This window comes from Falco biarmicus, chromosome 9, assembly GCF_023638135.1.
Source record: "Falco biarmicus isolate bFalBia1 chromosome 9, bFalBia1.pri, whole genome shotgun sequence".
Lineage (NCBI taxonomy): Eukaryota > Metazoa > Chordata > Aves > Falconiformes > Falconidae > Falco > Falco biarmicus.
The window spans coordinates 46,122,485-46,146,879 of NC_079296.1; the positions used below are offsets into that span (position 1 = coordinate 46,122,485).

At 44.0% G+C, this 24,395-nt stretch overlaps 1 protein-coding gene across 4 annotated transcripts in view; it reads right to left on the reverse strand.

Annotated features, from left to right (window-relative positions):
* LOC130155148 (putative threonine dehydratase) overlaps nt 1–24,395 on the reverse strand; it is a 52,102-nt gene that overhangs the window by 11,494 nt on the left and 16,213 nt on the right. The window contains exons 1-9 of one of the 4 annotated variants that reach the window (XM_056352125.1): nt 22,186–22,353; nt 14,337–14,679; nt 9,327–9,443; nt 8,194–8,435; nt 3,843–4,008; nt 3,250–3,346; nt 2,259–2,334; nt 1,417–1,542; nt 38–205 (exon numbers count right to left, since the gene is read on the reverse strand). In XM_056352125.1, coding sequence (XP_056208100.1) covers nt 38–205; nt 1,417–1,542; nt 2,259–2,334; nt 3,250–3,346; nt 3,843–4,008; nt 8,194–8,435; nt 9,327–9,443; nt 14,337–14,679; nt 22,186–22,319 — 1,469 coding nt within the window. In that variant the 5' untranslated portion in view covers nt 22,320–22,353. Of the gene's footprint in view, nt 1–37; nt 206–1,416; nt 1,543–2,258; nt 2,335–3,249; nt 3,347–3,842; nt 4,009–8,193; nt 8,436–9,326; nt 9,444–14,336; nt 14,680–22,185; nt 22,354–22,379; nt 22,634–22,767; nt 23,025–24,395 lie in introns of those variants that run through there. The other 3 variants (XM_056352128.1, XM_056352126.1, XM_056352127.1) reach the window with 3 other exon arrangements.

A 24,395-nucleotide genomic window follows, 5' to 3' on the forward strand; every position in this document is an offset into this window, starting at 1 on the left:
CTATTCTGTGATTAGATTTCCCTACTATTACATCTACCTTGCATCTTCCCGAGCCAAAATCTCCAGTAGCTTTGAAATGTCTCCTGGGCAGTCAGAAAGCACAAGGGAAAATCTGCACACTCTGTTATCGAGGGTCAGGGCACGAGCTATGCACTGTTGCAGCAGGTGTAATTCCAAGTTTCCGCTGCATATAACAACTGCCACTCTGAAAACAGAGAGAAAAATCGGATTTTTGATTAGCTCTTGTGTATGCAAAGGAACCATAAATCGCAGACCCTGTATTCAATATCGGCTGAAGACCCGCTAGCCCTTTGATCGATAAGTACTGCACATGTCAGAGCGGCCCCCGCTCTCCGTATCAGCTGTGGGCAGGCAGCGGGGGCCTGGAAGCTGGCTGCGTTAGTTGGTCTAAAACTTCATTTTCATTTTGCATTTCCTGGAGATCTGAGTTTTGTTAGCTGGATAATTAGCTGGAGAATTCTACGTCTGTTTCAAACTTTAAAAACGTGACATCATTTTCCCTGGAAGTTCTGAGGCTCAGCCTCTTAACAGTTAACTATTAATTAACTCCATCTCAAGCCTGCAAAATGGGTGCAGAAATGTTTGAAGATCAAGTGAAGCGCCACACGCTTAGCCCATGATAATCTCGCTCTGCAGAGTCAAACCTGGCCTCTTTAATCCAAACCATTGCATTTTCCCCTTTTATTTTAGTTGTGCCGAACTGAAATTCGTTGCAGCTCTGTGCGTACTCTGTCAGCCTCTTCTGAAGAACTGCCTCAGCACTGTGTTAGCGTACAACGCTGAGCTTGGAAATTTGATTTTGTCCTCAGTGCCTGTATGTTTAAATACATTCTGGACTAGGTCCTGCGCCAAGGCTCAATCCGCTTAAGTACTGAGTGCTCAAGCCCAGATGCAAGAAGGCACTTAGCCACACATTTAAGGCTAAGCACAGGGTAATCCCATTGACTACTGGGGCAGTTCTCGGGGCCGGGAGGCAGGTGCCACTGAGCGATCACAGAATACAGCCCAGCTCCTGTCCCACCACAGACTGGGCTGACTTCCACAGGCGGAACGAGAGAAGGCAGCAGGCTGCTAAGAGCAGGATGCGCTCCTGGCCGATGCGACCATGCCTCATGGAGCTGCGTGTAACCGCCTTTCCCCCAGCCGTCTGAGCACACAGGAAAAGGCAAGATTTGTCAGCTCTCCAGGCTGAGGTCTGTCTTGTTCAACATTGTCTTCCGACTGGTGAGTGGTCTCTGCAGCCTGAAGTCGATGCCGCAGATAAGCCCACTGCCAGCACAGGGGCAGGAATTGCCTTGTCACTCCTAAAAGAAGTAGCTTCTCTTCATCTCCTGGAACCAAGGCACTCAACCCCGTGTTTTGGCCACAGTTCCCTGTCTGCCATAGCTACCGTACCTTTTACCCTTCAACTCAGGCAGCTTCCCCGCAACCAGCGCTGCAAGTCCAATGGCCCCTTCCGCATCAACCGTGGCTCGCTCGTACTCCAGCAATCTCAGCATTGAAATGAGGATGTCCTCCTCCCTGAAAGCAAAAGACTTGTGCCAAAAACCCAGAAGAGCTACCAAAAGCAGAAGACAATACATTTATGGATAACTGGTTTCCTTCCATCGTGCCAGGCCCACACGACCCCAGGGTGGTGCTACCGAAAGCTGTGCTGCTGGGGGTGAACACACACCTCTCTTGTTACTAACTGAAAGGCAGGATGGCATTTTTCACTAGAACCACTGTGCTAGCTAAACCCTAGTGGTAAGTATGTTCATCCAACTTGCCCCTCCTGTGAAGATCTAATTTTATTTTTTTTTGCCAAAGGCTACCTTCAAGTGTTGTAGAACACAAGGACAAATTTTACACCCGGAGCATGACAAGGTACTAGCCCCAGGTGAAGTTTTGGCCAAAGGGGTCAGTCTGGGAAACGCTTTTAGTCATATGATTTAGTTTTGGGTAGTCCTGCGAGGAGCAGGCAGCGGGACTCGATGATCCTTTATGGATCTCTTCCAGCCTGAGATATTCGATGATTCTGTGATATGTGGGATTGGGTTCAGCGTCTTTAGTGCCCCTCTTGGAAGGAAAGGCACCCCACCACCGCCACGCTCTCACAAAGCGTGCATGATGAAAGCTCCTGCCAACCTGCTCTCCACTGTATGTGAAGGACCACCATAGCCTGGTGGCGCAGCACGTTTTCCATACACAGCAATGCTCACCCAGTACTATTCGTTTCAGTGTTTTTCTTCACCTACCTCACAGCAACAACTTTATCCACAAGTTTCCCAGTCAGCTGCAAAGAATTGCTGCCAAAGCAGAGTCCGCTCACATCTGCAGATTTCAAAAGGCAAAAATATGAAGCTGGCTGCTTTAGACAAGTTCAACATTTTTTAGAGCCCTGCCTGTTTCTTGCCCTTAATGAGCACAGCACACTGCTGTTTTTTGCTCTTCAGTTGCTTGATTTTTTTACATGACAAAAATGTGTTTGGTGACCAAGACCAAATCTCACAGGAAGATTTTGCCATTTTGGACCCCTTGAAGAAGATGACAATTCTTCACTGGCATAGTCGCACTGCAAGAGTGACCCTGCAGCCCCACGCTTTTCACTGTTCGAACAAGGGCTGAAGGCAAGAAGTACCTTGTTAGCTACAGCAGGACAGCTAGCGAAGGAGTAGAGGCAGGCAGAGCATACGGAAAGTTAAGAAGTGTTTTGTTCGTTAAACTCCCATTTAAGACAAAGCTTCCAGAGCGTCGAGCACCAGGTAAACAGGATATTCTTAGATTGCTTAACAGTTGAGGGTTTTTGAGCAAATGATGTGGAAACAACTACATCATTTATAAACACTATTGTTCTGAAAACAGTTTTGTGAGTCTAAATATTTAAGTACTGTATTTTCCTGCCTTTTCACAAACTAGTCTTTTACACGAGAGCTTTCCCATTGATTTTCATTCGTTAGGATGCTGCTTGTGAGCACAATGGTCGTATTTCTATTTATTATTTCTAATTCTCATTTTTCTCATATTTCTAAGTATTCACCTGAACACTTCACGTGCACTGGAAATAGTATTGTACCCCAGGGTGGTGGTGGTGGAAATGTGGCAGAAGTTGCTCTTACAGCTTGAATTAAATTCTGACTCTTCAGAGATTTCCTTTAAAATATATTTGAACTGAATTAATGAGAAAATAATGCAGTTGAAGAAGTCAGTTACAACCTTTACCTCCAAAAGAAGAATGCATTTTCTTACCTCCATAAAAGTGATGATTACTGCAAGCCTGGTCTTCAATAGGGTGGCCAGCCTTCAAGGACTGTTGCAATACAGGGAAACTTTCAGATTCGACGCCCTGGGGAAGACAAGTGCTGTCACTTTTTTATTGATCCAGTTATAACAGAAGTCACCACCAAAGTAGACACAAAAAAAAAGCAGCTACATAATGTTTCGTCTCCAAATTAACAATTAATTTCAAACTGCGTAATAACTGTGCTATCACTAAACTTATGCTGTGGCTTATTTAGGACCAAACTTTTCCCATAAGAAATTATTTCAGAACACAGCTTCATTTCAAAATAAAGCAAATTTCATTTGCTTTGGAAGAATCTTCCCATATTTTTTCTTAACTCCAGCCGAGGAGCCAAGGGACAGGAGGCTTCCCAGGCTCTCAGAAGCTCTTCTCCTAGGTGAAGCCCACAGGATCAGACAGTCCCTGTCCCCAGCAAATGCAGCCTCTGGCAGTGTATCACAGGTACCAGTGCAGCGTTATCGCTAGGTACCAGCGCCTTTTAAGAATAGCTGTGCAAAAGCTGCCCAAATGCAACACTTAGAGGTGAAAGGAAACTTACAATTACAGAAATATGTGGGTTGAGGTGTTTGAGTGCAGCAGCTGACCCTGCCAGCAAGCCACAGTGGCCTCCTGCAGGGAAAATCACTGCATCCAGCTTTGGCACCTGCTCGTACACCTCCAGCCCCACGGTTCCCAGGCCCGACAGGTAGACAGCACTATCCTCCCTGCGGGAAGGAAGGGCACAGCTCAGCAGGGTTCACAGGTGGCAACGCAACAACAGTTCAAGCTACTACTGTAAAGACACCATTCAGCAGAAAAAGATACACGTGAGAGCACGTCGCCAGCACGACGGGAGGAGGCAACACATCAGGACGCTGCCATCGGACAGACCGTGGTGTGCTGTTACCTGCTGGGAGAAAACTCCTGCTGTTGACAAACCCCCCAAACAGCCTTCAGGCCGAGGAGCACTTATCTCTGTTGTTACCAGTACAGGTGTTTAGGGAGCTGGCGAGGCAGAAGTCACGCTTCTGTGCCATTGCTTCCTTCAGCTTCATAAATTTTAAGTGTTGCGGTCCAAACTAAAAGCAAAGTCCCAAAAGGAAATCTCCTTCCTTCTCTTTACAATAGGAATTTGGTGTTTGTGATAAATGGGACTTCTCATGAAATTTAATCACTACGTTCAACCTCAAAAATAGCAAACAGATTGCTAGAGTTCAGTCTTTCCACAATCCAGCGCCAATATCTGATATCTTCACGTGACTCTGGAAGGGCCTTTAGTTGTGCCAAAACACTCACTGGTAAAACACTTTTAGGCAAAGGTAATACAATGAGCAGGATAAGGACAAGCAGAGTCAAAGACTGAAGAAAAGCCCACTGCACAGTCACACAATTGACTTGGATCTATTTCTAAAAGCTGGTTTGCGTTTTATTTAAAAGTTAGCAATGACATACACATAGAATGATATATGAACAAAAAAACTATGAGATCACTGTATGCCTGTGTGTTCTGCTTTTTCTGGCAAACGGATAAGCAAAAAGAATTATACAGCCAATGACTTCACTTGATTTACTTGACCCAGGACATTTGGGTACTAGGAAGCTGTGCTTTTACTACTGTTAGACATGCACAGAGAGGCTCATTGCAAGAACACAGAATGCCTGCAAGGTGGAGACCAGGGCCCTCCTGGGGAGTTACCTCACATATACAGCAAACCACAGCAAAATCCTCAGGGCGAGAGTCTATATAACTACACAAGAAAGGATGGGAGGAATGAACTTACACTCCAGTAGCACAGCTAAAGACAAAGGCAAGAAATCATAGTGGAATGGGTAACTGAACCCTTGAATTTACTGGCTTTATCAAGACACTGAAGTAGCATTCTCCTCCTTCTTACATGTGACAAAATATATCGCTGGTCTCCTGAACCGTTTTGGAGCCTTATTCACAAATAAGATTCAGGACTAAGTTTGCAGAGCTGCCTCTTTCACGGTTATGTGGGAAACCATGGGGACCTGCAAAAATGAACGAGGACCTGGGACATTCAATTTACAAGTAAAACTTCTCGATCAACTGAAATTTCTGCCTGAAGAAGACTGCTCTGGGCAGGGAGGTGTATTAGCCATTTGAATGAACGTTTCAGATAATCATGCCTTCCTTGCTAACACCTAGTTAGAACACCAGCTCACTGATCAGCCTTCAGCTTTTTATAGTAATACGGGTTATTTTATTTGCCCTATGACTGATTAATTTTGCTTTCTGAAAGCAAACATATCTCTTTCAGTATCATATACCATTGAAGGGAAACCAAGAAAAAGGGCAGATAAATCTAAAGACTGTAGATTTAAAGAAGCATTTTTGAGCCAAAGCTAGAAATTTGGCCGTTTGCCTTCTGAAATGTGCAATCAAAGGTGGGCCGTCAGGCTTTGGTTTTCCAACAAATTTTGGCATGTCAGCTACTGGGTACCACGTTCCCCCATTCTCCAAACAGAGGGCTCGAAAGCTATCAGCTGTCCTTCCTAGAATAACAGACTAACCAGATCCCAAATAACGAGGATCAGGTCTGGTCAGTATTTGGATATGGAGTTACACAAGAAAAAACTGGCCTCACAAGGAAGGAAGGTGTGTAATTCAATCTGTAGCACTCTTATTCCTCTGTTTCACAAATCAATCTTCCCCACATCATCCCAGAGGTACTGTGTTACTTATAGGCAATAGTCGCACTGATTTATAACGAGGTCCTTAACATCTATGGTTATTAAAAAAAATCCCATGTTACCTAAGGAGCAATTAGGTAGGCTTAATGATTGAATGCCAACTTGGAAAATCACATTTCCTTCCTGGAATCTCGCAGGAAGTTGCACAGTCGGACCAAAAGTTTCTTTCCTCTAATTGAGCTCTTGCATGACCATTTTCATAGCACGGTATTTTAATTGCACTCAAGAAATGGGAAGGACTGACACCGACACACCCAGCTACAGGACACTACCCGTGCAGTCATGTAACATTGACTTCAGGAAGGAAAGAATGAATTGGTTAGGGAGATCGTGGGATGAAATTGCTATAGATTTTGTGCAAGCTAGAATTACACTGAAATAAAACTACATTTCAGAAGTTCCATTCTGAAGCACAGGAGGTGAACTGATGTTTTACAGACAGCTTTGGCAGGTAGCGATGGACAGAAGAAGACTGGCTAGGCGTACGTGCGTACATCTCCCTGGGAAAGCTCTCCCAGCCTACACCTAACGAAATATGTTACAGGCATCCTGTTACGAAAAGGCTCACAATTGTAGTGGGGGTTCCCCACCCCACCCCTCTTTTTTTTTTCTCCAGAGTGTGAAAAATTGCATCTGCAAGGTTTTACTTAAACACGGTAACAGACTGAATAACCCTGCTTCTTGTAACCTAAAATACCTGCCACTTGTAACCTGAAACCTGAAATAAATCAGAGTGCTTCGGCATTATTCATAGTAATGTGTACATTTACAGTGCCTCCCTGCCAGATGCTGAAGTCTTTTATGTGCATTGTCCCTGGAGCTTCATGAACCTGGAGAACACCTACCTTATGTAACACGAATAATTATTTGGGGAGGAGGGGAAGATTAAACATGAAATTACAATACAACAGTTTAGTTCTTAGGTGCAAACGTGATAGCTGATGCAAGAGTTAACACATCGATTAACAAATGACTGTCAGACAGTCAGAAATCACAAAGTTACAGAAAGCTTGGTTTTCAGAGAGCCTGAATGGGTTTAAAATTCAGTGGGATCTAGGGAAACTCATTCCCTCAGGTTTCCTTAAAAGTCTCAGTCTGGGACAAGGTTGTGCCCGCGGCAACAGGCAAAGCACACCAGCCAGCCCTGTGGGTCACTTGCTGTCGGCAGAGCTCACAGTGGAGTTGAAGGGTACAGTTTTTAATACTTCCTTCCCAAGCAACCAACCAGGAAAGAAATGAGGACTTTCTCCGTTCCGTCCATTCTGGGATATTCTTTCCAAGAAACGCCCCTCACGATCACCAGTTTAGTGCGGTAGGTGCCCAGGAGCCGAAGGGGAACGGGCGCTCACTGCAGCAGGTGCCGTACAAACACGGAGTCGTGGATAAAGCCTGCACAGGGGCAGCGATGGGGAGGGAGTGGAACATTCCAGCTCAGTGCATGAGAGGGACCTTCGGCTACCTCTCACTAATGAGTCACCCCTCCACGCTTTTGGAAAGCTTACTTGAAAAAAGGCAAGGAAGAAGAAAAAGGAAAAGGGAAGGGAAAGACAGAAGAGACTGCAGAGAGAAAAGGAAAAAAAGGGAAAAAGGATCCATTCTAAATATTTTTGCCTGTCTTATTCTAATTATGTCTTCATTAAATCTGGTTTGTCCAATGACCTCAAATAGTTCAAACTTAAATTTACACTCATCCTTAGCTACTTTAAATAGATGTGTGAAGAAGCCTCTTATCATCTTTTTTCACGGCAGAATCAGTTTTCTCAAAACAGATAGGCAAAAATTTCCCAGCATTAACCTTCTCTTGCTCTACACTATGCCACTGAACCCTTTGCGTTAAAGATCAGCTTTTACCCATCTTACTCCAAACAGAGAGACCAAAACTGAATGCTAGTCTTACAGCTTTCTGACAGGGCTCACAAAGAGTTAACATATATCCATTATCAAAGGAGCCCAAATAATTCCTAAATAGGAAGTTTGCCTCATTTGGGGGAAAGAAGAGCATTTCATTTCGGTTTCCACCCCCGTCATAAAAAGATTCATGATTTGTGCCTAGGAATATGTATGTAACTGTCCGTACTCCAGGTAAGGGGAATTTTTTGATGACCTGTGATCAAATTTTAATGAAACGAATTATTTTTGCAGAGCTGCGTGAGCATCTAATCTGATCTTTCTAAACAGCCTGACTTTCCACTTACTCTTCGAGGTAGAGGTACCCATTCTCCTGCGCCAACCTTCTTGCGTGCATCTGGGAATCCTTAGCGGTAGTGCCATAGGATATAACCATGGCACCGTACTCACGGCACATTTTCACTCTGGCCGGGGACGTGCTGGTTGACATGATGACGAACACTGGAATACGGAGCTCTGAGGCGTGGTAAGCAACAGCCATGGAAAAGTTACTGTCCGAGGCCACAATCACTCCCTTTCTTTGCTGATCCTAAAAAACAGGGTTGCTTATTGCATATTATATAGTGTCACAAAGTTGTCCCATATGATCCTGGATCATTCTAATGGTCTGACTTACTTATTTTCCTTTACTAGCTGATCATATTCTGATATAGCATATGCATGTCTGGTGTGATCTCAGGACTTACAAACCGAGCTGAGAGACAGCACAAGATCAGTCCCTGCTCCTGCACTCCCGTGGGTTCAACTCTTGTCCCACTGGAACTAGCTGCAAAACTCCAGCCAATCCAAGAGCTGCTGTCTGACCTCTCAGAGCTGATATCTGGTCCCTCTTCCCTGCCTGTGTGAAATTTTTTTCATTTCAGGTTCCCTAATAGAAGTATTTATTCATATTAGTACAGAAGTGCAGGAATAACCACTGTTTCTGGGCTGCTGTATCATGCCAATTATAATTATTATTGTTGCAGAGACTCAATAACCTCCTACGGCAAATGATAAACGAGCTATTCACCTAATGATACTGAAATTCATTGCAAAATTAATTGGTGATCTAGATCTTTCTCATGACCCATTGTAACTGAATTTCATCATCACTTAAAGTCTGGTGGTTTCAACATGTCAGAACTATAGTACACATTAAAACACTTTCATCTAAATGCTGCAGAAAACCACCAATGTTTACATTTTGCAAGCTTTTCTTTGAAATATTGTTAAGTATTTCACCAGCAGATCAGCCAAGCATATATAAAGTATTTTATATTCAGATACTTGCAGACTATCTATGTTGTTCAGCTCAATGGTTCAAAAGGCAAGAAATGCTGTGATTCCATGGACATTATACGTAAACGTATCTTTAATGCTGCTCCATTTTTATGAACCAGAACTAATCTATTTCTTTTTGACTGTTGACATTTTGCTATACCTGAGGCAATGATGTCAGAAGGTAAAGTACACCTCGTTCCTTCACAGATCCTGTGTACTGAAGGAATTCTTTCTTCAGATAGATGTCCATTCCATACTGCTTGGATAGCCTAGAATACTGGAGTATAGAAATGTCGTTATGGGGATGTATGTAAAAGAAGAACCTTCCACACCCCATCAGCTCCTTGGTGAGACATGCATTCAGCTGCTATGTATGAGCTCTAAAAAATAAATTTCATAATCTATTTCTTTAGAAATACATGACAGTGTATTTCTACCCGATTCTTCTGGTTTATGGAAGTCTTTTTCAAACTCACAGCAGGGAAATACATACCCCATGCTATTACGAATTCTGAAAATAGCACTTGTTGTGGTCTTACTGTTCAAATAGAGATTTTAAAAGAAGTATTCTTATTTATTTCAAAAATCACCCTATGGTTTGATATTTTTGCACCTGCCAGAACTGATATTGAATACTCACCTCCTAAGAGACGCAAAAGCAGTTAGAAAATTCCTCTTTGAGTCCCATTACGGCTCCGCTACAGTTTCTGACACCAATTCACTACTGAGTATTGTCCGTTTTGTATTCTAAGGCCAGTATGACATTAGAAAAGACATTATTTTTTGAAGAACAATGGAAATAAAAAAATACTTCCCAGGATTGCAAGTGTAAGCAGCAGCTGCTTGAAAATGCTCAGTGTTTGGAAAAGAAAGGATCCCGGAGCAGAGAGGAATTAGCAAGCATAGTACATGCGATGCAGTGTCCAAGTCCATGATTTTTTAAATTTTTTTTTTTTCAAATGGTGAAACTCACAGCATGCATCGCCATATTAATTTCCTGTTACCATATTATCTAAAACAAGAGTTTCAAACACGATAACTTATGAAACAGCGCTGCAGTAAGCCTGTGGGTTCCAGTTCCCCAGGCTTACAGCGTCTCTATTTCGTAATTGGCTCTATCTCTTCCATTGCCTGCCAAAGCAAATGAGGACCTGGGGATTTAGGGAATCAAGCCCTCATTTATGATAAGTCACAAAGAGAGACAGTGTCATGCATATGGTGGATAGTGTACATTGTTAATATGTACTGACACATTTTTCAGACTGTGGGAGTTCCAAAGCGAATTTATGTAAACTGAATGTATCTGAAACAGATACTTGCTTTAATGTATACAGCTAAACTAAGTATTTCAGATGAATGTTTCAAGGCTTTATAGTGGATGTGCTGATGTTAAATTCCTCACCCATAGGTGGGGCCAGATTCTCTATTTTGCTTCTGAAAATCCTGCAACAGGAGTTACCACTTGCTGCTCCTCTGCAAATCGCAGAACTGAAAGAATGGAAAGTGCTTAGTACTCTAATAGGATAATCGTTTCTATCCTAAACAGCCTAATCTATGGAGAATGCCCACGCAAAACAGAACAGGAACACCGGACAGGAAACACTGCTTTACTGCTTCTTCACGTTGTACTAGTTTTACCATTTTTTGGTTTTGTAGACAATCTTGGACTCCAGAGTGAACAATGAGAAAAAGAATTTAAGGAGATAAATCCTGTGACTTTATAAAGTTTCTAAGTCTCTGACATTTAAAAATATGTGTCATTAAGTCACTCTTTACCACAGAGGTGGTGTACTTCAGGCCATTTTTCTTTCATTTTGATATTCAATATTTTACCTCTAGGTTACTCTTTTCTGCTTACCTCAACTAAGGCTTTTTTATGTAGCCTAAATATAGCAATCACTTCTAGCAAAGGAGGTGTCGGTGCTATTTTCAGCTGTGCTGACCTGATGCGTGACCTTGTAAGACTTATTGAACCAGCCTGTAAGTTTTCCATTTTGTCACCGTGCTCTTATCTATGGACCACAGGTACTGGGTCTAATGTACATCACACGGCGCAGCCTCCATTTGGCATCCACAAAGCTAACATAAAGCAACCCTTAAGGTTCCTACAGCAGTAACCAAACCAAGCGTGCAATTTAATGCTGATTCCTTGCTTTTCTATACGCACTACCACTAGGATATCTGGTATGATCATTCACGATGCCGTATCTCAGCTCCAGGCACACTCCTGCATAAGGATCCAAGATGCTCCATCCATGGTCTTACCTGCAGATCAGGAATCACCGCACAAAGTGTTTTTCCATTCAATTAACTGAATGGGTTATAGTCACGCTCACTTTTTTAACCCAAACATCTGCCCCTGAAAGGGAAACTTACCTCTCAGCGACGAGCTAAAATAAAGGTGATCTGTGATTTTCTTGACATTGCTCTGTGCTTTCAATACTTTGTTTTTGAACCAGTGCATGAAACATATACCAAGATATGACTTCTGCAGGAACATTACTTTCAACAGCAACAGTCATGGGCTGTTTTCACACTAAAACAAGTGGAGATACAGATCTTCCACCATTCTGATCATCCTAGAAACACAGTTCATAAAAAGAGACTAAGGAAAGTTAGCCTGTTTATCTCGGCAAAGTAAATGCAGAAAGCGGATACAACCATGCTGCATAAATCTGGCAGGGAAACCCAAGAGAAAAGAACTATTTAAGTCGAGGGGTGTTGTGGTTTAACTCCTGCTGGCAACTAAGCACCACACAGCTGCTTGCTCGCTCTCCCTCCCAGCAGGATGAGGGAAGAGAATCAGAAGGGTAAAAGTGAGAGAACTCATGGGGTGAGAAAAGAACAGTTTAACAATTTAAATAAAATAAAAAAATAAATTGTAATGAAAAGGAAAATAACAGAGAGAGAAAAAAACCCAAAGACAGAGAAGTGACGCAAATGAAAACCATTACTTACTGCCCACTGACCGATGCCAGACCCTGAGCAGCAGACCCCCGGCAACTCCCCCCAACTTTACACACTGAGCATGAGGCCAGAGGGTATGGGACACCCCCTGGGTCAGCGGGTGTCAGCTGTCCCGGCCGTGTCCCCTCCCAGCTCCTGGTGCCCCCCAGCCCCTCGCTGGTGGGGCGGTGAGAGGAGCAGAAAGGGCCTCGGCTCCGGGCAGGCTCTGCGCAGCAGTAACCAAACAGCCCTGCGCTGTCAGCCCTGTTCCAGCACGCATCCAAAGCACGGCCCCACACTAGATGCTATGAAGAAAATTAATTCCACCCCAGCCAAAACCATCAAAAGGGACAAAGCTGCGTGAGAAGAAATGGTTTGAATTGGCCAGAGAGATCTTAATTACTTGTGAGCAGGAGCACGATCAGTTTACAAAATGTTTCATGTGACACGGATGTCTGCAGGAACAAAAGATGGACTCAGTGGTGCAGTCTTGCCTTTTCCTACATCAGGATGAGCTGGTTGGTTAATTTTCAGAGTGAAAGTGCTCATACATTTGGAGCACGTAGATGGCTCAGGGGATGGGGCCAAGGTGGACTTTACTAGTTTTGAGCTGTTGGTCTGATCCATCTGAGCTGAAGGTGTGAACAAGGTCCTTCCAGGACCCACATGGCCAAGGGTCCCCGAGCCTCACACTGGCAGATGTGCAGAGGCAGTATCCTGTAACTGTCTGGCAGAAATGCACAATGCCATGAGCTGCAGGGAAGGGATGATCCAGGCCACCAAAGGGTACGGAGCCAGCTAGCTCTGCTTTCCAAATTAAGCCGTGACACACTCGCTCTCCCTGCCCATAGACCTGCTTTTGTACAGCAAGATTTAACCCATCTAACATGACCAGAGCTGTCAAACACAGAGAAGTGCAGTGCTCATTACCTGCAACACAAATGCAAATCTTCTCTTCCTACGACAGTCTCTCCACAACAGCAGAATATTGACACCTTCACCCAGAGCACTGTCTGTGCTCAGGCACAACACTCTCAGAGGTTTGGTGGCAAACGATGCAATGTGCAGAGTGTGGTACGCTGCCTCTGTTCACCCAAGCCCTGGCCCCTGCCCACCCATGCTGTACACGTGTTTGCCCACTCCCCCTGCCCCGGCTTTCCCAAGCAAGGCTCCAAGCAGACTTGTCCACTCCGAAGGAAACCCCAGGTACAGCTGCCAGGACGGTTTGCTCCCGAGTCACTCTGAATGGGAAGTGCATGAACGCAAAACACATCCAGCTTCTCTCCCCACACCCTGGCCAAGACTGCCCTGCAAGGTTCTTGTGCCACAGTGCAGCCCCAAACGGTCTTGTATCATGTCCCTTGTCACAAGACGCACTTCTTCAGTAGTACGCAACAGAACCCACAGCTATCCTTATTTTGGGAGGTCTAAACTAAAAAAAAAAAACCATCATCAAAAGTAATTATGATGTCTCTGGATCAGTGGGCACCGTCTGGGAACCAGGAAAACTGCCTTACAGAGCCACCCGCTGCGCTCCAGGGACTGTTAACCCAAGCAGTGGCTCAGACACCAGGGTCCCTTCCCTGTGCAGGTCAGAAATCAGCCCAAGGCCAGTGAGGCTGGCGGGGTGCCTTGGTCAGCAACAGGGAGGGATTCATCAAGAGCGTGATTTGCATTTATGGGAGCATCTCAGTCATTTTCATACCTACACTGATTGATAGGTGCGTATGTTTGTGCGTTTATATTTTAATGTCCTCGTTTTGTTGAGGATGCATGTGGCAGAACCACCTGGTTACAGAACGTATACAGCCTTGCCAGGCTGACCAGGCTAGGAGGGAAAACCTGTACCTTCAAACTCTTCAAATATGAGGGCTAGTTCCAAACCAGACCCTCCCACAAGCCTGCTTACTCAAACACTGACAGTCCGCCGCCTCCAACTCACGTTCCTTGTCACAAGAGTTTTTCACCAGGAGCATAACACCACACTACGTTAAGTTTACGTCTAATGTGGTTTACCCTCTGTCATTGCATCTTTGAGGATTTAGGTTAGTGTAAACAGGTAAGAAGAGGATTATTATTGACAGTTAACAGCAACTAATATGAACACGAGTCATCTTACACAGATCTATACCCTGCAGCTCACACATACTCTGCCTTCATTTCTGATCAACTTTTATAAAGAAAAGAAACATTGAGAGAATGCAAAGCCATAAAGTCTCCCTACCATGCAAGGGGTTTTCTGAACACCGCACTGGATTTTGAAAGCTGCTGCACTAATATCTTCAAATCGAATCAGCTTGTTACAGCTTGACAGGCTGCTCCTACTGCTTGACTGAGGGATGCGGGAAAGGGCATCCCTAAGTAACTCCTCATTACGGCTCACTATCTTCATTTCCCAGGTCTTCACGTCCCCGTTCAGGTAATCCTCCTCAACAAAATCTTTGAGTCTCTCAGGGTTGATAGAGGTTGGCTTCTGCCCAATAAGGCCATTTCTTATCTTCCCATCTTTACAACAGTGAAGATCACAAAGTGCTGGGGCATCTTGTTTCTTTATTTTATTGTCATCCCTAAAAAAAATAAAAGAAACTTGTTAGGAAAGCTTGGATGATGAAAGACTTGACATTTAGCATTTATGAAGGATGCACATCTCAGTTGTCCTTTGCCAGTCTCAAATAGGCAGACTGCATTATTCCTGTCTTATTACCTCTCTCGCAGGTGCATTGACAGCTACTGTAACCAGCCAGCTTTTAGAAAAGCCACAGGTAACCTGGCATGCGGACAAACTGGGAAACCGTCATACCCAAGAGACCAAGAAAGCTATAATCCATGCTGTCTGGGCAGCCCAGATCTTCCTCAGTAGTCAGTACTCAATCATCAATGATCCCAGTTCAGCATTTCCAGAAATTTTGGAATAAATGGAATTGTATTTGCTGTACGCAACTCTGTGTTTTTCAAAAAAGGCAAATAGCTGCTGCGGAGCATTCCCTTATACTATTAATAGCAGCGTCAAATGTCATTACGTGGCACACAAGAGGTCTGCTTCTCTGCTCCTGCGTACTTGCGGAGCATACTCCTGACAGCCATCGACTGCCTCCTGACAGGAAGGAAATTACTTTGATAAGGGAGAACAATTATATCCTACTACAGAGGCAAAGAACTAGGTCTCCTGATCTGCAAGATAACACTTCATAAATAAGAACACCCGCAGATAAGATGACATCATGATACCACACAAACCTCATTGCCCAAGGAACTTTGGAGAGACAACGCTGCTACAAAAATTTGCCAGTTTTCCTACCTTCAGCTGCCTTACTCTATGTCCCACAGCATTCAGGAGTTCACAGGGGATAACATACTGCAGTGTAGGATCTTGCAGCCCTACTAACAAATAAATGCCAACCTTCTAGGAATTCTTGGAATTTGGAAAGTAATGTGGGGGAAAAGGAGCATTAAGCAGAAGACCAGTGATTTGGAGAAGAGCTGATTACCACCCCTGCTGTGTGGTTATGATTACACAGATGGTATAAGCCTCTCTACACAACCAGCTCAGTTTTATTTATTATTTTATTTGGAAGAAAGGGTTTTCTAAAAAATATGCATGTTAAATTATGTCTGAGTTTTTAGCATCATCTCCAACAAAAAATACTTACCATTTTCACAAAATAATTTGGGTTTAAGTTATACAATTATTCATCAGCAGGGATAGCTAAAGCAAACGTTGCCCTAGTTTTACAGCAGCAATCAGCAGTGTAATATGCATTGTAATAATTTCCAAAAAGAATTTTAAAATATTTAGAAACAGCTGCTTCTTTGAGCAGCTGCCCCACTTGTGGCAGAGCCATCCGTTTTCTTTGTGATCCAAATAATCTGTGCCAGTAGCTCTGCTTCCTGTTACACTTCCAATTGTTTCACTGAGGGCTTCATATAACAATATGGGCAACATAAAAGGTTTTGTTATTTGAATCAAATAACATACCAGTAGCATCAATAATTCTGTGTATCCTCGCAGGACACAAAAAAGACAAATTTTGCTGTAAGGTCTTCACTCTCCAAAATTAATGAGAACCACAATAATTTTCTAAGATAAATAAATAAAGTATTTACACCTGTTTATATTGAAACTTGTGATTTAAAATATTTTCCCAATACTGTACCTTAAAGCTGATACACCCAAAGAGCAGGCATTCTGCCTTCAAATTAAATACCTTATCAAGTAGCAATATTCCATGCTTTTCTGCATTTCTGTTCCTTTGTGGTTAGAGAGTTGGAACACTTTATCAAGATGTGAAGTTTCCAGTGTTAGTTCTCATGCATATCAGTTAGCTTAATGCAAAGATGAGAATCAGATCCAATTGTGTCCCGGTGAACTTGTTACAGCACAGCCCCTGGCACAAGCAACAGCTATCAGCACCTAAGAGGCCACATCGCTGTTAGGCGTTTGTATCCTACCTCCCCCCAAAAAAACACTTTCCGTACCACAGTAGACCATAACCACTCCAAAATAGAAAACCATATGCACATGATCCCTGGGCATATTATCTAAAATGTTCAGCAAGCATTAGCAATAAATGATATTTCTGGCAGTGGGTTAAAAGGGTATGTGTAGGGTAAAATATACAGGCAGATCAAAAATTTGCAATTTTTCTATGTAAAAAATTTTTTTACTGACTGGCATATGAAATAGGAAATAAAGTCACACTTTTTCCTTCCATCTGTTGCAATCAACTACAGAAAGTCCATAAAAAAAGAAAACAGCCAAAGATGACCCCCAAAAAGTCCATTGATGAACCAGGGTTCTGCTAGTAAGTACAAATTCCAGTGTACTGCCTCACCACACTAGCGCCATGAAATATTTTTACCTGCAAATAGAAAGGCCATAACGAGATATTGATTTTTGGCCCTAGTCTAGGATTTCCTTTTCTTTGGCCCTACAAAGGAGGTAAGTAAATCAGATTCTCAGTCTCTGATCTGCAGCATTGCTTTCATGAACAGTGAACAGCTGCTCAGGACCCTGATGGAGACAACACCTTATGACCATTGGAAAAAAAAAGAACAGAAGTCTAACAGCTGTAAAATACATATAGGCTCTTCAAGCTTGAGATATGTTTAGAGAACATTTGAAACATTACCATCGCAACGTTTAATATGGAAACTATCATCCATTTGCCTCTGAGAGGTCAGCAGCCTCATTACAAAAGGAATATCAACATTCTATTGTATACGTATGTATTGTATTTATTTCAGATGACTTTTTATTCTCCTTCTATGTACGTATTTTTCATTTACATTAGTGGATGACATTTTTTCCCTATTGAATCTGCCTGGGTGTGCCACAGACCCACTGAGAGCTCCCCAGCTCCCAAGGTAGACAGCGGATTGGGGTTTGATAACCCGTCGCAAACAGGCAACTAGTAACCTCGTCGGGTCAGACGCATTTCTCTCCTCACACACGGCTGACGTGCCTGGCAGAGATCAGCTCAGCATGCATCGCTTTTGCAGGAACAGTCCAAGCAGGCAGGAAAGCATGCAAGGGCTCACAAAAAAGACAGCATGCTACTGCTCGTGCACAGTAACAAAATACAACTCCTGTTCCAGTGACCATGCCCACCAGATGAAAATCTGAGCCAATATAAATACAAACCCTGGCATTACAAAACTTTGCTTCTTTCAAATGGATCACTTTGTCTTTTTTGGAGTTTGTCTAGGAAAGTTTTCATAAAAAAGTCTGTCTATTTCCAGCCTTAAAACAAACATGCAGCTGGCAAGCTTTGTTAGGTGGTTATAAATTGCAACATTTTACCCTTAAAATGATTAGTAAAAGCAAACATGAAAATACTGTTTATAAACCTACTTTTTCGAGAACAGCTGCTCAGCATAACTGTAAAAAATAAGAGAAGATCCAAATGCAGACATTCCATAGATAATTAAGGAACTGGAAATACTATTATTTGTTTAAGCAGATAGCTTTACATAGTTTAAAGTCTCAAAGCCAATGCAAAGACAGCGTGTGCCAAAATGTACTTGCAGAATGCTAAAAAGCAACAACTCGGAATGAATAATTTTTCTGTTTCTGTTTTTTTGAATATACTGATAATTTTCGTCGAGCTAAATAGCACCGGGGAAAACAAGTTTGGAAAAACAGTAATAAACTAAGAAATTAAGAAAAACAACAAATAAGATTTTGGGAGGATAAACCCCAGTTGCAGTACATGCTATACCTAAAGACCACAAACTGCTGCCTTCTTTACAGGGAGAAAGAGATGCCCACACAGTTACCCTGCAGTGATGGGACACTGACATGCCCCCATCAGATGACGCACAGGCAGATTGCCTTCCTCAGGATCCATGAAACAGACTAACCAGATTAAACTGATATACTGAATCTCTTCAGCTTCTAAAACTGAAGGAGCAAAAATTCTGCAGTCACAGATGTCCAGGGAGTAACAAACTGGGAAGGATTAGTCACTGTTTCTCCCAATATAAGTGTTAGGGGGAGATCATGTGAAAATACCAGAGAAAATTTAAAAGTTCCCTTCTTACAGAAAATAATTAGCTTGCAGAACTCATTGCCACAGGACGCTGTGAAGGATAAAATTGTGCAACTGTACGGAACTAGGTCTAATAGTGACCAATAAACACATCGGTCAAGAAGGAATCGCTGATTCAGGCAGCCCCTAAGCACGCACTTGGCAGACATGAAAGCGTACAAGAGGAAGCATCTTAGGTGGCTTTTATTTTTCTCCAAGCTCCTGTTACTGGCCACCACTATAGAGAAGGCACAAAGGTCGACTGCTCTTTGGTCTGACCCAGTGTTGGCATTTTGATTGGCAGACATACCCGATGTCAGCATTTGGCCCATTTGGCAGCTTTTACACCTCTTACAATATGAGTCACAACAACATGTTTTGAGGCAGAAATGAAGCTGGAATTATGGGCACACGCTCCCATGTTACTGTGCTGCTTCACAGACAGAAACTCAAGTGTCACAAAGGAAACAAAGGCATTTTAGCCTAAGACTCAAACTTCAGAATTTCTTTGTCATTTCTGCAGCAGCTTTTATCGTCTGCATTCCCCACGATAGGCACTCATCATGAAGAGGGACTGACAGCATGGTACAAGTTCCATAGAATATTTTAGCATCCATACAGGTCTGCGCCATGACAGGGGCTTCAAACTCCAGTGCCAGACTTGGGCTGATCACTGGCACAGTGCAAACTGGCAAAGCATTAAGCTTGAATACACTTCAAACCATCCCAGTGAACTGGAGCTAGCCTGTAATTAACGCATCGGCATTTTGACATATTTTCTCTGTATGTGGATTTTTTAAAAAAAATGACGTTTTGAGGCTGGAGGTTTCATAAGCTCCTATTTATGTGCTGTCATCGTCTTCAGGCTCCCTGAAGACCTTCCTGGAGCACACCAAGCAACAGACATTGGTAAGATACAGTTTTAGACGTACTTGTCATCTGCCTTCTGGATAAATGGGCTCAGATCTCATGCCTGCAAGTTCAGAATACTTATTACAGCAGAAAGTAACCCCTTTAAAGTCACTTCTGCCTCATTCCTCAGTGTTGAGCAGAGATGAGTCACATACCGGTGGGGGAGTGTCTGTGCGACAAGGGAAGCAGCCTGCTGCAGGTAGCAGTTTGCTTGGCTTATGACTGAGATTTCACTAGGGCTGGGATCTCCTCTCAAAGGAGTGAGAAAGAGGTAATCCCAGGGTATGACAGAGAGGGCCCTTTCCCTCATCCAAATCCCTCTTTTACCCAGAACCTCCCCAGCTCCATTAATCCTTCTTATTCCACATCCCCAGCCCCATCTCCTCTGACCCTTCAGGATGACCGAGCCTTCCCACCCTGCTGACACTGCCCCTGTTCGTTGCAATACCCCTTCCCAATAGCTCCTAAACATTCCTGTTCCATCCCAATTCCTCTTCTATGTTTTTATCCCCGGTCCCCAATGACATCCAAATGCTTCAATAGTGGCAATTTTTAAAAGCATCCCAGCAGCTTGTTTAAGTGGGCCTTTATGAAAGAGAAATGATAGAAAAATTGAAGCTCGATGAGATACAAATAGCAAGAAACATCATTAACAGATGTTATCTTCACTGCTAGTATTTCTAGGTTACTGCCCCGTATAGTGTCTGAGCATCCTCCACAGCACCACAGGGTCTTGCAAGTAAACTGCTCCAGGCATGGGGAAGGAACACGCTAGATCTCTCTTTGACAATACAGTTAAAAAAGATCAAAGACAATACTGCACTCAAATATTACTTTCTTGAATCACCATTATTTTGTACTAGTACTTAGAGACATCTGTTTGAAACTGTATCACTCCAACTAGCGGCAATTAGGGGATGGAAATTTAAAATGTATCTCTGACATTCAGATACACAAACCCTCGGCAAAGTGATTGTTCCTAAGTCACATAGGAATCACCAACACCTTGCCCTAAGCAGAAATATATATTCAGTAATCATTAGCTCAACTTCACTGATAGAAACTGGGGCACAGACAGATCGAGTGACTTGCCTAAGACTCCAGCAGGAAGTTCATAGCAGGGCTACTTAGCAGAGTGTCTTAAAGACAAAGAGATCAGGGCTTAGTTACCAGCCCGCACGACACAAATGTTAGGGGATGTATGCACTGCGACCATCCAACATAGACAGGTACAGAATAAGCAAGCCTTGAGGCTGAGCAGGCATTCGTAACCCTACCACATCATGTCACAGGTCTGACAAAACCAGGTGGTGTTACAGCAGCAACAAAGGCAAAGAAAGCTCAGGCTCACGCAGGGAACAATCAAGCTGCCTCATCACTTCTGATAAAGTATCCCCTTACTGTCTGTAAGTCAGATTTGCCAGAGCCCGAGCCTAGTACTATATCTCCCTTCATCTGTGGTCAATAATCCATTGCCAGGCTTCCACACACACTATGGAGGTGTCATTGCTTACTGCTGGCAATGGCAACTGGGTGCCAGCTGCCAAGCAGATAACATGAGAAAAAGTAACCTGGAAGCCAGAACTCGGAATGGCAGCCCTCTTGGGTACCTCTGCTTCAACACCTTCCAAGTGCCCTTCAGACCCATCCCTCTAAGCAGTGCTTATAGGATGTTCACAGCTGTGCACGTCAAATGACCACTGCCAAACACCGCACACAGTTTGACAGTTAAAACTCTTCACATAATTAAACTTTTTTCCTCTTTAAGTTAAATGTATTCTGAGTTTAGAGGTTCTCTGGTGATTACACATCTCCATAATTCACTTGTAACAAAGAACAAACAGCATAACCCGAACTAGAGGGAAGAGTGCTCCTGTAACGAGAGGACTGCTTTAAGATTCTCAGTTCGCTGCAGAACACATCACATCGCGCGTGACTTTGGGCAACCCATTTTTTCAGTGTAGAACTGGAATCTTGTCTTCCCCTTTGGTGTTTCATAAGGGTTTATTAACAGCATTAAGCCCACTGAAACAATTTATGTTTTAAATATTACCAACATCTGTGACTATTGGCAGGATGCAGGAAACGAGAATGGCCCCTTCTTTATATCACATCTGGGAACACCAGGTTGTGATCTTGCTAGCTTTATCCAGATAATAAAATTCGGGGAGAAAACACTAAGGAAAAGGTTAAGAGTGAAGTTATGCAAACATAACCATGCCACGCGGGTGCACACACCCCAGCCTGTGCTGTGCAAGGGCACTAGACATCTCCCAAATTCCATCTGCACCATCCAAGCCTGAAAACAGGAATTCAAGAAGACCATAAACACCATAACAAAGACAACCGTGGAATACCTGTAATTACAGGATCTGATACAGGCTATCCCACCATAAATTTTCAGCAGTCCACCGGCCTGCCTAAGGTTATTTCTAATGCCATACTCATGAAGAAATAAGAAAGCTGAACTCCGCAGGCTTGAAGTATTCAGTTCTCCACTGCTGCTAGTGGATGACTCCAAGAACAGCTCACACTCACAGAGCCCTGGGAGATCTGGGAGATACTGGAACATTACAAACAATTTATTTTTTTTTTTTTTTTCAGAAAGTAAGGAAAGGAAAAAGAAAGCATTACCTATATAGCACAGCCACTAAATAAACAACGAGGTGAAGCAAAACTCCAACTACGACACCGTAAGGAGGCAGGAGGGGTCCAGGGGTTGTCATGTCCGTGGGCCTGGCCCTGGGTGGACCCCGAGGGCTGACCATGACCCCTGAGGGGGAGAAAGAGGCACTCTAGCTCTAAGTCAGACAGCAATATTCTCCAACCTTTGCCAGAAAGGATCGTAGTCTTCATCTTCCCTGGAGTAGTCCCTGGGAGTTCTGTTTTTTAACACCCTGGAGTAGAGAAACTGCGCTGCAAAGTTCATTGTAATTCCGGGTGCAAAGCAAAGCTGGGAGCCTGCGGGCAGGGGACACACTTGCCTGTGAGAAGTGCCAGCCCTGCAGTGCCTGGGTGGGAAACAGTGGGCGGCGTGCCGTAAGCGGCTCTCCAGCGCTGCTGGGGGAGGGCAGTGCCTCCGAGAGAGACGGCTGCTGCTATTTAAAGAGATTATTTCAGAGGCCAACCTGTCCTTGTCAATTTGAGTCAGGGCCTGGATTATGCTTAGGTGACGCTCTGTTAGCAGGACACTCGAAGCTTTAGTTCGTTACTTACCGCTTAGCTGTGGGGCATGATCCAGACACGCTGGAGGGCCCGCGGTTTCACCGCGTGCACTCGGGAGGCAGAGGCAGCAGGAAAGGGATGCTGGCTTTGTGGTGGTGGTCACCCACAGGGATCCTCTAAGGCAGCACCAAGGGACACCGGTCTTTGTGACTAAAGCACAGAGGAGACCGATTACTTCGCTCAGGTCTTCTCTTGGCATACGTCCTTGCAGCAGAAAAGCAGAGATATCCAGATCGTACAGCGAGGAAAGAAGAGATCATCTAGGGAAAAGACTGTGGCAACAGATATAAAAAACCCAAACAGCGACCCGAATCTGTTCTGTATTGCCCTGAGAGCGCTAGCAAAGGCAGGGCCACGTTTCCAGATGCAGAATGGCTGTGCAGTGGGGATGGGAGCAGGGGGTCCTCCTGTGGTTCCTCTCCTCTGGAACACAGCCCTGATGGAGTGCTTGGGGACTGCCCCAGTGTGCCTTTGAGGTGTCAGCGGACCCTCAGTGCCCTCTGCTTTCTGCTGACAGCATACAAAGTCTTCACATCCAAGACAGAGAACAGATGCATCATAAAATCTAACCCAAGCTGTGACCTAACCCTCCTCACAGAGTACCATGAGAAATATTACCATCTGCTTTATATGGGAAAGTCAGAATAAATGCTCAAATACTCGTCTGGGATCTCTAGGACACTGAGCTGTGCTGGTGGAGCCTCCCCTACCCTGGTGTGGCAGAGGGGTCCATGCTCCCCTACTTCATCAGTACAGATGAAGCTCCAGTTTCACCGTTTTTTCCCATCTCTCCCACCCAAAAGCCCTTTCTCCTGCCCTTCCAGGTGATGGATGTGTGGAGGTGGCACATGCTACACGTGGCCACAACCTGGCAGCACACTGCTGCCAGAAGCAAAGAGACAAAAAAACAGCCAGCTGCTGCCAGCATTTGCAGAGTGAGGTTCAGGCCAACTCCACCAGTGCCTGGAAGCACAGAGAGAAGGTGGGTGCAGTTACCACTTGGCTCGTAACGCATCTGAAGTGCAATGGTGGGCAGCAAAGGGAACTAAAAAGTAGTGAAAATCACAGTGCCTAGTTTTTGGGGTGTCTGGGAATCCAGACTGATGCACTGAAGTCTTGATGTGAATTCAGCTCCTCACAAAATGAGGCCCCCGATCTGTAATTCGCACCTGCAGACCACGCAAAAGCAGTAGAAGGATTTTTGGGACCATTGAGCCAAGTAGTTGGAAACAAACTCACCAAGCTGTTTCAGGACAGAGGTACGCGAAGTGTTGAATTGCTGTCCTTCTAAAACACTCCCAGACAAAGAGCACATAGGGAAAAAGGGGTGGGACTGAATCCAGCGCTCATGTTTTAGTGTGTAAAATCAATGATTAGGACTGGAAAGAAGTGGAATATCCAAGTCTCAGAATAACAGTTTCACACTCATCAGGTTGTATATGACTGCCTGCCTTCCTCCCTCAGTCCCTGGCAAAAAAGCTATTAAAAGATAGCATAATGTGGAAAGTAACAGCTGCTTCTTTTTCTAGTAAACCTTCTAAACAAGGTTATGCTGCTTTTTGCCCAAACTGAAAAATAAAATAGGACCATTTTGCCATGAAAATGGAAAAACAGTGCTT